Source organism: Microplitis demolitor, chromosome 4, assembly GCF_026212275.2.
Source record: "Microplitis demolitor isolate Queensland-Clemson2020A chromosome 4, iyMicDemo2.1a, whole genome shotgun sequence".
Lineage (NCBI taxonomy): Eukaryota > Metazoa > Arthropoda > Insecta > Hymenoptera > Braconidae > Microplitis > Microplitis demolitor.
The window spans coordinates 9,970,269-9,982,452 of NC_068548.1; the positions used below are offsets into that span (position 1 = coordinate 9,970,269).

General features: G+C 30.3%; 1 protein-coding gene and 1 long non-coding RNA gene across 9 annotated transcripts in view; one reads left to right on the top strand and one right to left on the bottom strand.

Annotated features, from left to right (window-relative positions):
* Nucleotides 1–1,857: 1,857 nt before the first annotated feature.
* Nucleotides 1,858–9,226, bottom strand: LOC128667668 (uncharacterized). The gene is made up of 4 exons (XR_008403618.1): nucleotides 8,803–9,226; nucleotides 5,990–6,344; nucleotides 5,209–5,459; nucleotides 1,858–5,127 (listed from the first exon to the last, which is right to left on the bottom strand). It is a non-coding gene; the product is annotated as an uncharacterized LOC128667668 (long non-coding RNA).
* Nucleotides 9,227–9,379: 153 nt separating this feature from the next.
* LOC103576994 (probable ATP-dependent RNA helicase DDX20) overlaps nucleotides 9,380–12,184 on the top strand; it is a 143,739-nt gene continuing 140,934 nt past the window's right edge. Inside the window, exons 1-2 of one of the 8 annotated variants that reach the window (XM_053738758.1) lie at nucleotides 9,380–9,752; nucleotides 9,822–9,995. In XM_053738758.1, coding sequence (XP_053594733.1) covers nucleotides 9,566–9,752; nucleotides 9,822–9,995 — 361 coding nt within the window. In that variant the 5' untranslated portion in view covers nucleotides 9,380–9,565. The remainder of the gene's footprint in view (nucleotides 9,753–9,821; nucleotides 9,996–12,184) is intronic. The other 7 variants (XM_053738757.1, XM_014440127.2, XM_053738759.1 and 4 more) reach the window with 7 other exon arrangements.

Below are 12,184 nucleotides of genomic sequence, written 5' to 3' on the forward strand. Positions count from 1 at the left end.
TGGGGACGTCTCTGGCTCCCAAACTAGGCCCAGGGGACAGCATTATAGAGCTCATTCGATGGCGCGCAAAAATTTAACGTTAAAAATAATTTTTTTAACTTATATAACATTATGGATACAAATAATATTAATATTTCACATGGAATGTTGCACAGTCAAGAGAAGATACCTCAACTATTTATTTACCTGATGTCTAATAACTTTCATTTTTTTCAACAATAACATCCTTCGCGAAATGGTGAGGGCATAACCTTGACGATTTCGAAGACCAAAAATTTACATTTATAGTCTTTTTCCAAAGGGCCCGACGTTTCCCATCATTGGGAAAAGTAAAAGTTACTTTTCCTTTACAAAAAGGAGCACATCACTTACCCACATTCTGTATAATTTTTTAATTTCTCTGATATCGAATATATATGATGATTATGCGACACTAGCAGCTACTCCAAGACACATATTTAACTGATAAATATACTGTATATTCATTATAGTCTGACATTTATATTATTTATCGGAAACATCATATAATTGATTGTAAAATTGGAAATTTCTTGGGTTTTTTTTTCCTAAATCACTCTAGAACAAATTTTTCGTCTTTTTAAATTTGAGATTTTAAAATTTACGCTCAACCAAATTCGCTATTGTGCTGCTCTCAAACGGAGGAGTTTGGCAAAATGAAACCCCATTTGCTACCATAACAATCGGGGTGCCTAAGAGAGATCCGAACGAAAATGTAGCCAACGCAACAAATGCAAGAAAATTTAGAAGCAAAATTGATCAATATCAAGGTATATACATTCCACAGCTTATATATTACACTAAATGAAGTACAAATAAAAAAAAAAACTCTAAATTGATATGACACTCACACTTCAATCGTAAAATAGCTCCCTTAAGTTGGCGGGGGGAATTCAATTTTTGGCAAATTTTTTTTCAGTAATTTGTTTGTTTGTCGATTGTTCGTCAATGTTCGCTATAAATAATTATTTGTTCGCTTTTTATTTTTCTTTAAATAAATTTTTAAATATTTATTTGAAGTTAGCGGTGACTATACTCATTTTCAATCCCTTATATTTTTTTTCCATTATCTTAATTCGTTGTTAATATCCCACCAAAAATAGCGCTTGTTCGTTTGTTTTTATATTTATAATTAATTATTAAAATTTTAATGATGCTCGTTGTTCTAATAGTAATTGTGCGCATGCGCAATTGTCTATTCTAAGTTTTAAATTTTTTAAATAAAATTTATTGTGGCTGATTAACATTACTCTCCGGTAAATACCTGAATACTCTTATGATGTGCTAAATGATTAACAGGATTTCATAATTACTTGATAAGATTACTCATTTAATTAACACATAAATAATAATGAAAACAATAAAAAATTTTAAACCTAGAGCAGACACTTGCGCATGCGCAACACTACTATTAGATCAACAAGCATAATTAAAATTTTAATAATTAATTATAAATATAAAAACGAACGAACAAATCCTATTCTTGGTGGGGCATCAATAAACAAATTAAGATAAATGGAAAAAAAATAAAAGGGATTGAAAATGAGTATAGTCACCGCTAACTTCAAATAAATTTTTAAAAATTTATTTAAAAAAAAATAAAAAACGAACAAATAATTATTTATAGCGAACATTGACGAACAAACGAATTGCTAAAAAAAATTCGCTAAACATTGAATTCCCCCCGCCAACTTGAGGGAGCTCATAAACCTCCACTTGCTACAACTTTCGATGCTACCAAGTATGTTGGCAACATACAATCGCTGACTCGAAATTATTGTAAACTTAAATAAGGCTAGACAAAAATTCAACTGGCATTATAAGCAAACTGCTGGGATGGGGACACTTTGCCAACAAAATGGCTGCAAAATTTACAAGGTTGGCGGCAGTGATAGTAAAGGGGAAAGCGGGGATATTACCAAAAATTCATAAAGGAGTTTACACATAGAGTCATGAGTAATAATTGGTGCCATTGACGTAGCGTTTAGGAATAGTATAAATATCAAATACAAGTACTATATTTAGATAAAGCAGATTTTACAAAATAGTCTGCAAGTTTATTAATAGATGGCAAATTCATACTGAAAATTGGTTAGATAATAAATTTCTTAGAGAACTTGTATGAAAATAGTAAGCATGCCGATTGGTTTATATATTGAAGCGAAGTGAATCTTTTAATATTATTATTTATAATAGTAATAAATTATTACAACCGATGTAAACTCTAATGATATGATTTTTATAATTCTAAATATAGTACAATAATATATTTAATCAGCATCTGAGTGAGAAATTGTACGATAGTGCTATTATTATAAAAAAATTATCTTGTAACCAATTATAATAAAAAAGTTTAGTACAGGTAAATAATATTATAATTATTTATAGCATTTTAAATGCATTTTATCAAAAATATTCCAAACACAGATTAATTGAATTAATATACAATATAATGATTGATAAGTTTACTTTTGGTTTTCGATTCGAATATTTTTTGATTTTATTATTTTCTTGACATTAGAAAAGAATCGATTTGATTTCCCTATAGGTATTGTTAGGCTTGAAAAATTAATTAATTTTTATAAAATCTGTATTCTGCTTCTTATTGTTATAATTTAATTAGCCGGCGAAATGTAAGAACAAAACTTTCCTATAGAAACCTTTTAGGTTACTTTATACTTTTAACGTTCTTTAATTCGTTCTCAGATTAATCAGGGTTAGTAATTGATACCTAACTTGGAATTTTATTTGATATAAATATTTTTGATGGACATCGATAAATATGATATTGTCCGCATAAAAAAGAAGAAAATCCTTAAATTTCGCTAAATATCAATATTTGTAATGAAAATTATGCACTTCTACATGATTTCTATCACGAACAAACAGTGCAAACTCGAATTTCCGCTGTATGTCATTTTTGGCCGCCAATTGAAGAGATAGATTCTAGCAGTCAGTTTAGATGATTATTGATAGGTTTCGTATGGATTCGATTCCAATGCTAATTATTTGAGTATTTATGTGTTGCTCATCGTCATGCTGCGGTTTTTTTCCAATAGACATCGATAGACATGAAATTATCCGCTTTAAAGACACGAAAATTCTCAAAATTCCTTAAATATCAATGTTTGTAATAAAAATTATGCACTTCTACGTGATTTCTATCACGAACAAACAGTGCAAACTTAAAATTCTAATGCGTGCCATTTTGGACCGCCAATTGAAGAAATAAATTCTCGCAGTCAATTCGGATGATTATTGATAGGATTCATATGGATCTGATTTCAATTCGAATTTTTTTAATATTTATGTGTTGCTCATCGTCATGCTGTGTTTTTTTTTTTTTTTTCAATAGACATCGATAGACATGAAATTGTCCGCTTAAAAGTGAGAATAATTTTTAAGTTTCGTTAAATATCAAAGTTTTTAATGAAATTAATGCACTTCTACATGATTTCTATCACGAACAAACAGTGCAAACTCGAAATTCCGTTGTATGCCATTTTTGGCCGCCAATTGAAGAGATAGATTCTCGCAGTCAATTTTGATGATTATTGATAGGTTTTGTATGGATTCGATTCCAATGCTAATTTTTTGAGTATTTATGTGTTGCTCATCGTCATGTTGCGGTTTTTTTCCAATAGACATCGATAGACATGAAATTGTCCGCTTAAAAGAAAGAATGCATGGTTTATAATAGAATGAATGACTATAATATGATTCATTTATCGAAAATGGAGTTCATAAAATACAATATTTATCGAAGACTTTGGAATTATTATGCTTAATAGCTTGATGATTAGAAAAATTAAATTTTACTTCATATATAGGTAGATTTCGTTGATAAAAAATAAAATATGTTAATGTTAAAGAAATATTAATTGGACTTTGCTATTTTCGACGGTATCAAGCAAAATATTAATATTATTTTTGTTATTCTCAACATCCTTATTGTTATTTTTTTACAATTTTTTGAGATAAATAGTAGACTGCAAAAAGACTGTAAGGTAGAAACAGACGTAAATGTCAATTTTTTTTTATGAATCATCTATACAATCAGTACACAATAAAATTGAATGATTTTGACAGATCGGTTTCTCACATCTAGAGCAAAACGAGCGACCTTTTTTATCTGCCTTTCGAGGGCAAACAATGCACCTGAGAGGCTTATCTTTTTTTTGTCAAAAGTTTTCGGTGCACATTTGAGGGACAAATAATTCGCAGCTTCATCACGTAATTCTCGTGATAAGTACTGACAGGTAGCCCTCTTTTTTATCTGATATTTTACGAGTTCCAATCCAAGCCGCTTCAAAAATTCTTTTCGGGATAATGTATGATTGTATTTAGTGTAGTAAATAATAAAACTCTTTAGACAGGCAACGTCTCAACAGATTTAGTTTTTTATATTAAATATTTTCTGCTTATGGTGATATTAGAACTTGTTTCAAAATTTTGTTTACAATTTTTAATAAACGCCCCTAATATCATTTCAATTTCATTAGAATCATTATTTTGATTAAAAGTTTTGAATTCGCTCGAATTAGTGAAGTTTACATATTTTATTAGAAACTTAAATCTTCGCAAACTCATCGTTAACCTAAAAACTTCTGCACCAAGTCCACCTTTTTCCCATAAATCATCGAATTCGAAATTGAACTTGAGCAATCCTGCTAATATTATAAGACCAATGAAAACCTTAATTTCTTCAAGATCGACGTTTTGACAATCACGTTTTCCGGATGAATGTAAACGAACAACAGATATATATGTGTTCGTGCTCTTTACTACAGCTGTCAGAACTTTGTCATCAAAAAACAAAGAAAAACGATCAACGTTAGATTTTTCCAATTCTGAGACTGGATTCTCACTCTCAGCTTCAGCATTAATGGATTGGTTAGAATTTACTTCAATCCCATCATGTGCAATTTTCTAATATTGAGCTGACTGAGATTTATTTGGTGTAAAAAGTGAAACTTGATTCAATTTTTCTACAAGGTCCTCAGTGTTGGCATTATAACCTTCACTATCTGTGTCACTCCAATTATACTCGAGCCTCACATCATCAAGTAATAATTGCTTGAGAGTATCATCATTGAACATCTGAGCGGCCTGAGAACAAAATTAATTCCAATTGATAACTTTCTCACAATTACAAACAGATTACTTTTTTATAGTAATTTTTTCACTTACCATATTGATATTTGATTTAATTAACAGTAAAACATATTTTACAAACTTAATTTACAATAAGTGTCCTTAGAATACGGATTAAAATTAATTCTTAGTAATTTTAATTATCGAAGTTTTTTTTTGCAAAAGAAAATTTATAGCGTTATAGCAATATTTATTTGATTACTATTAATCAACTCTAAAATGTTGAGTGCCAAGTTGTAAATAACTAGATTCTTTCCAACAGTCACAGATGGCGTTATGTCAATATGCTAGAATATCGGAGAGTCGACAGAACGACAAGAAATCAGTGCAGCCAGATCGCGGACGAAAAGTTCCCCTTCCCAAGCACCGTTTAAGCTGTGAGTGATGCTAAAATGGTGCGAAAGAAGGGGAACTTCTCGTCCGCGATCTGGCTGCACTGCAAGAAATATGAACTACGGTAATTTTAATTAGAAAATTAATTAACTGTCGCGTGGGATACAATAGAGTTTCACCTGTTTCCAGGGAAAAATTCTCATAATTATGTACCTTAAATAGAGGATAATATATAGCTAAATTTTCATAAATTTATAGAGACTTTTGATAAAATCCCAACTTAAAGTGAAATGTAAAAATTTCATAATCTTTGCTTATGTAATATTTGATTAGATAAAATTTATAGTTCACAGTTTTTTAATATTAATACATTTAATAATTTTCTGTTACATTCTTTCAAAATTACGAAATAAGCGTCGTCCACTTCTTACGCATGTACTTAATCATTTGCTGCAGATGGAGAAAAAAGTCGAGGAGTACATACGATTATATGTGGAGGTTCAAAAGGCTCCTTTTACTAATGAGCAGTTACACGGTGGGTTTTTTGTCATTTTCTCAACGTGATTCCACGATGGTTACACGGTGTAACCACCATGATTCCACTATGGTTATACGGTGTACTCACCGTGATTCCATGTACACCGCGTAATCACCGTGGATACACTGTGGAATCACGGTGGGTATAACCATCGTATATACACGGTGATAAAATGGCACAAACCCACCCTGTAACCACGCTGGATCCACCGTGTTTCCACTCCCAGGGTGTTTCCAGGCTGATTCAAAACCGCCAGGGTTAGCTGCACGAAGTTGGCTCCCCGGTTAGCATTAAATATGATCTACAACAAAATTCAAAAGTTGTAGAGTAAATTCATGATGGAAATCTTGTGAAACTACAAAATATTCTTATTAAACATTGAAATATCACACAATGCTACAATTTCTCTCCGAGGGAAATAACCGCAGCACATAGACAAACAACACATGAATACATAAAAAAATCGCATTGAAACGAAAAGAAACAAAATCCATAAAAAAACTGCCAAATTGACTGCCAGAATTTAACTCTCCGGTTGCCAGTCAAAAAAAGACATGCTTTAGAATTTTAATTTCTCTCCACTTCCCTAATAGCACAGTTTGCTTGAGCAAAAGTTTACAATACAAAAGTTTCGTTGTATTTTTAGTCGAATTTCCGTCAACTTCGGACTTTTCCACTTTTTACGACAATTTGTATGCAACTTGCTATTAAATTTGACGTAAATTTACTGCCCAAATTAGAATACAAAGTCACTTCAAAAGTTGACAAGAAAAAAGTTGTCTTTAATTTTCAGGCAAATTTTAAGTCAATTTATCGTTAATTTGCCTTGAAAAATTGTTAAGTATATTTTTACTTTCAAATTGTAGACAATCGTATGTAAAAATTGGCTTATCTTCTGAAATGGTAAGAATGAACATGACCGATTTTTTTTTTTTTTTTCGTAAAAGTTTACTTTTAAATAAGAAAAAGATTTACCGCAAATTCTGATTTTCGACTTTTGGTGTAAAGATGTCAGCAAATTCGGGCAGCAGATTTCAGGTAATTTTAGCATAAAAGTCAATTTCAATGCAAAGTAACTATTATGGTTGTTCGTGATGGGAATCGTGTAGAACTAAAAAATGCTCCTATTGAAAATTGAAATTTTGCAAAATATTGTATTTCCCTGTTATCTAATCAGACAATTTCATGTTTATCGATGTCAATTGAAAAATAACCGCAGCATCATAATAAACAACAGTTAAATACTAAAGAAAATTCGCATTTAATTCAGATCCATACGAATCCTATCAAAAATCATCAGAATTGACTGCTAGAATCTATCTCTTCAATTGGCGGTCAAAAATGGCATAGATCAAAATTTCAAGTTTGCACTGTTTGTTCGTGATAGAAATCATGTAGAAGTGCATAATTTTTATGACAAACATTAATATTTGACGAAATTTGAGGATTTTCCTCTCTTTCAAGTTGACAATTTCATGTCTGTCGATGTCTATTGAAAAAAACCGCAACATGACGATGAGCAACATATAAATTCTGAAAAAATTCGCATTGGAATCGAATCCTATCAAGAACCATCAAAATTGACTGCGAGAATCTATCTCTTCAATTGGCGGCCAAAAATGACATACAACGGAATTTCGAGTTTGCACTGTTTGTTCGTGATAGAAATCATGTAGAAGTGCATTAATTTCATTAAAAACTTTGATATTTAACGAAACTTAAAAATTATTCTCACTTTTAAGCGGACAATTTCATGTCTATCGATGTCTATTGAAAAAAAAAAAAAAACACAGCATGACGATGAGCAACACATAAATATTAAAAAAATTCGAATTGAAATCAGATCCATATGAATCCTATCAATAATCATCCGAATTGACTGCGAGAATTTATTTCTTCAATTGGCGGTCCAAAATGGCACGCATTAGAATTTTAAGTTTGCACTGTTTGTTCGTGATAGAAATCACGTAGAAGTGCATAATTTTTATTACAAACATTGATATTTAAGGAATTTTGAGAATTTTCGTGTCTTTAAAGCGGATAATTTCATGTCTATCGATGTCTATTGGAAAAAAACCGCAGCATGACGATGAGCAACACATAAATACTCAAATAATTAGCATTGGAATCGAATCCATACGAAACCTATCAATAATCATCTAAACTGACTGCTAGAATCTATCTCTTCAATTGGCGGCCAAAAATGACATACAGCGGAAATTCGAGTTTGCACTGTTTGTTCGTGATAGAAATCATGTAGAAGTGCATAATTTTCATTACAAATATTGATATTTAGCGAAATTTAAGGATTTTCTTCTTTTTTATGCGGACAATATCATATTTATCGATGTCCATCAAAAATATTTATATCAAATAAAATTCCAAGTTAGGTATCAATTACTAACCCTGATTAATCTGAGAACGAATTAAAGAACGTTAAAAGTATAAAGTAACCTAAAAGGTTTCTATAGGAAAGTTTTGTTCTTACATTTCGCCGGCTAATTAAATTATAACAATAAGAAGCAGAATACAGATTTTATAAAAATTAATTAATTTTTCAAGCCTAACAATACCTATAGGGAAATCAAATCGATTCTTTTCTAATGTCAAGAAAATAATAAAATCAAAAAATATTCGAATCGAAAACCAAAAGTAAACTTATCAATCATTATATTGTATATTAATTCAATTAATCTGTGTTTGGAATATTTTTGATAAAATGCATTTAAAATGCTATAAATAATTATAATATTATTTACCTGTACTAAACTTTTTTATTATAATTGGTTACAAGATAATTTTTTTATAATAATAGCACTATCGTACAATTTCTCACTCAGATGCTGATTAAATATATTATTGTACTATATTTAGAATTATAAAAATCATATCATTAGAGTTTACATCGGTTGTAATAATTTATTACTATTATAAATAATAATATTAAAAGATTCACTTCGCTTCAATATATAAACCAATCGGCATGCTTACTATTTTCATACAAGTTCTCTAAGAAATTTATTATCTAACCAATTTTCAGTATGAATTTGCCATCTATTAATAAACTTGCAGACTATTTTGTAAAATCTGCTTTATCTAAATATAGTACTTGTATTTGATATTTATACTATTCCTAAACGCTACGTCAATGGCACCAATTATTACTCATGACTCTATGTGTAAACTCCTTTATGAATTTTTGGTAATATCCCCGCTTTCCCCTTTACTATCACTGCCGCCAACCTTGTAAATTTTGCAGCCATTTTGTTGGCAAAGTGTCCCCATCCCTTTTTGCCTGGTCCGTCGTTCAACAAACGATCATATGACGGTCCTGTGACCGTCCGATAACCAAGAAAAATGTCAATGACTGGACCACTCGCACCTCTACCATCTATATCCGCGATAATACGAATCTCTTCAACGTGATTATTTCGAGGTTAACCAAAGATAAACAATTGTCTGTTAATTTTAATTATGTAGTGTATAAAGTTACTGAGAGTAAATAAGAAAAAAAGTTAAAATATGATTGTCCCTCTTGCTCATCAAATAAATGCTCAGCCTCGCACTACAGACATAATTATTGAAGAAAATGTATCCTTTTATCAAATGGGTCTCTCACAATGCATATTAAATGGTTTAGTAACTTGCGGTTTTGAAAAACCTTCTCCTATTCAACTGAAAGCAATACCATTTGGAAGATGCGGTTTCGGTAATTACAGTCGTCAAATAGAATTGTTTAATTTTTTTTAATATATTAATGGTTCTTAAAATTTTTTAGATTTACTTGTTCAAGCAAAATCAGGAACCGGCAAAACTGCTGTTTTTGGCATTATTGCTTTGGAAATGATTCATTACAATAATTTATTCCATCAAGTTTTGATCTTAGTTCCCACTCGAGAAATAGCTGTGCAAATATCTCATGTTTTGGCTTCCGTTGGTTCTCAAATAAAAGGTAAGACCATTGACATCTACATTTAGAGAGAAAAAAAATTCAATTTAAGTAATTCTTTCTCTTGTTTCCATAAATACTCAAAGTAAGTAATTTTTTTCCAAAATTAAATTAATAGTTCTTATTTTAGGAAAACTTTTGTTTCACTTTAGCTATAAATTTTTAAAAGCACAATTACGTAAGGCAAGCGAAAATTTCGACTGTTTAGTTGATACTTTCTCAAGTTTATTACAATTAAGAACTTCAATAAACCATTCATTTGGTTAGATAAAAAAAAAGAAATTAAACAAAGACATAATTATGAATTAGAAAAAAAATATATTAATTTTTTCGAGAGCTACTTCTATAAGTTGTTAAAAATAAAGTTTGGAAAATCCAAATGAGCATGCCTTAAGCGCAATAAAACAATAAAAATGCGTAAATGATAGCGTTCACGCCGAAGAAATCCTATTATATTGTTCAATTTAATGATAATAAAAAACATGCAGTCATTTATTATTTATTCTATTAATTTAATATTAATAGCGAACGAAGTTTTATCTTTTATCTTATATGATGAAATTAAATCGATAACGGAATTTGACTGTTATTTCGTTTGATGCTTCATGGTTACGATTTTACTCTTTATAATTCGTTTTTTTGTTTGAATTTTCCCGCGAGTGGTGTTATCTCCTCTGTAGGTCGAGCTAAAAAAAATCTTAACAGATGATAAAACAGTTAGTAATTATACTATCATGACCTGCGCAAATTTAGCACCCCATTCATAGAATTTTAAGGTGACAATGGTCTTAAATGATAGGTCACCGTGAGGTCAGTTTAGGTCACATCATTTTTTTGTTAGGTCACTTACGGTTTTTTTATAAAGAAATTTTTAAAATTTTATTACTAAAAAATTTGAACTTTAGCACCCCATTCACAGAAATATGAGCGTTTTTTATCATAATTTAAATCTATATCGATGGGACGAACTTTTATTCTTCTTCTCGTTCTACTACTAATTAATTTGCATAGTTTTTATATTATATAAAAATAAATCCGTAAAAATCTTTTTTTTGGCATAATATTAATAAAATCATTTTATATTGTCGTAAAACATATTTGAAATTCAATTCAACATTAATTCGATTTCATCGTTTCCGATCAATCTGTACAAGCGTTTCCTAGAAAAAGAATCATACATGAGCATTCATGAAAATGTTTATGAAGGATTATATATGAGATCAAATTATATCTAATCATATGTGATCCACAGATAGGTTCGAAAAATAGTACATTACACACCAAGGAAGAAAAATAGGACATTCCAACCCGTGCACGTGATTGCCTACCCGACCCGAAGCAATTATACACTCGTGGGTGGTAACGCTTTTTTTCCTTTCCTTGGTGCGTAATATACTAATTTTCAGTTCAATGTTTAAAATTTTTGCCAAATACTGACTTTTAAACTTTTAACTACAATATGAAAGCTTGAATTACAAGTAGGTATTAATTTGCTGCCACAGTTTAAAAACAAGTTGACCCAGAAAGTTGCCATAAAATTGCTTGCACACAAATTTCTTCCACGCATCATTTTCTTTTAATTTGTCTTCAAAAAGTGGATAGTTTAGATTTCACAAGTTAGGGGCCTAAGCATTAATGAAAACAAATATAATGACATAGCTATTGTATAATCAAAAGTTAACATATTTCATAATTGACAATTGCTTGTTACCAAATTGAAGGAATATGTTACTGAGCAAATATTTGCTCAGCAAATTTGGCTACCCTAATAGTACAGTTTGCTTGGCAAAAGTTCCCTTGTATTTGTCATCAAATGTCCGTCAGCTTCGGGCTTTTCCGTTTTTGATGACAATTTGTATACAACTTGCTATACAATTTGACATAAATTTACTTCACAAATTAGAATGAAAAGTCACTTCAAAAGTTGTATATACATTGTCGTCAAAAACGGAAAAGCCCAAAGTTGACGGACATTAGACGAAAAATTAAAGGAAACTGATATTAGGGTTTCTTTATAGTGTAAAAAGTTACCTCTCAATTGAGGAAAAATTGGGCGCAAATTTTTCTTTCCAACTTTTCCTGTCAAATTGTCGACAAATTTCGGCTGGAAATGTAGGTATTTTAAATTAGAGTATGTGGACATGTTACCTAAAAGCTGCGGGGGGAATAGCGCTCTAGGAACATAAATTACT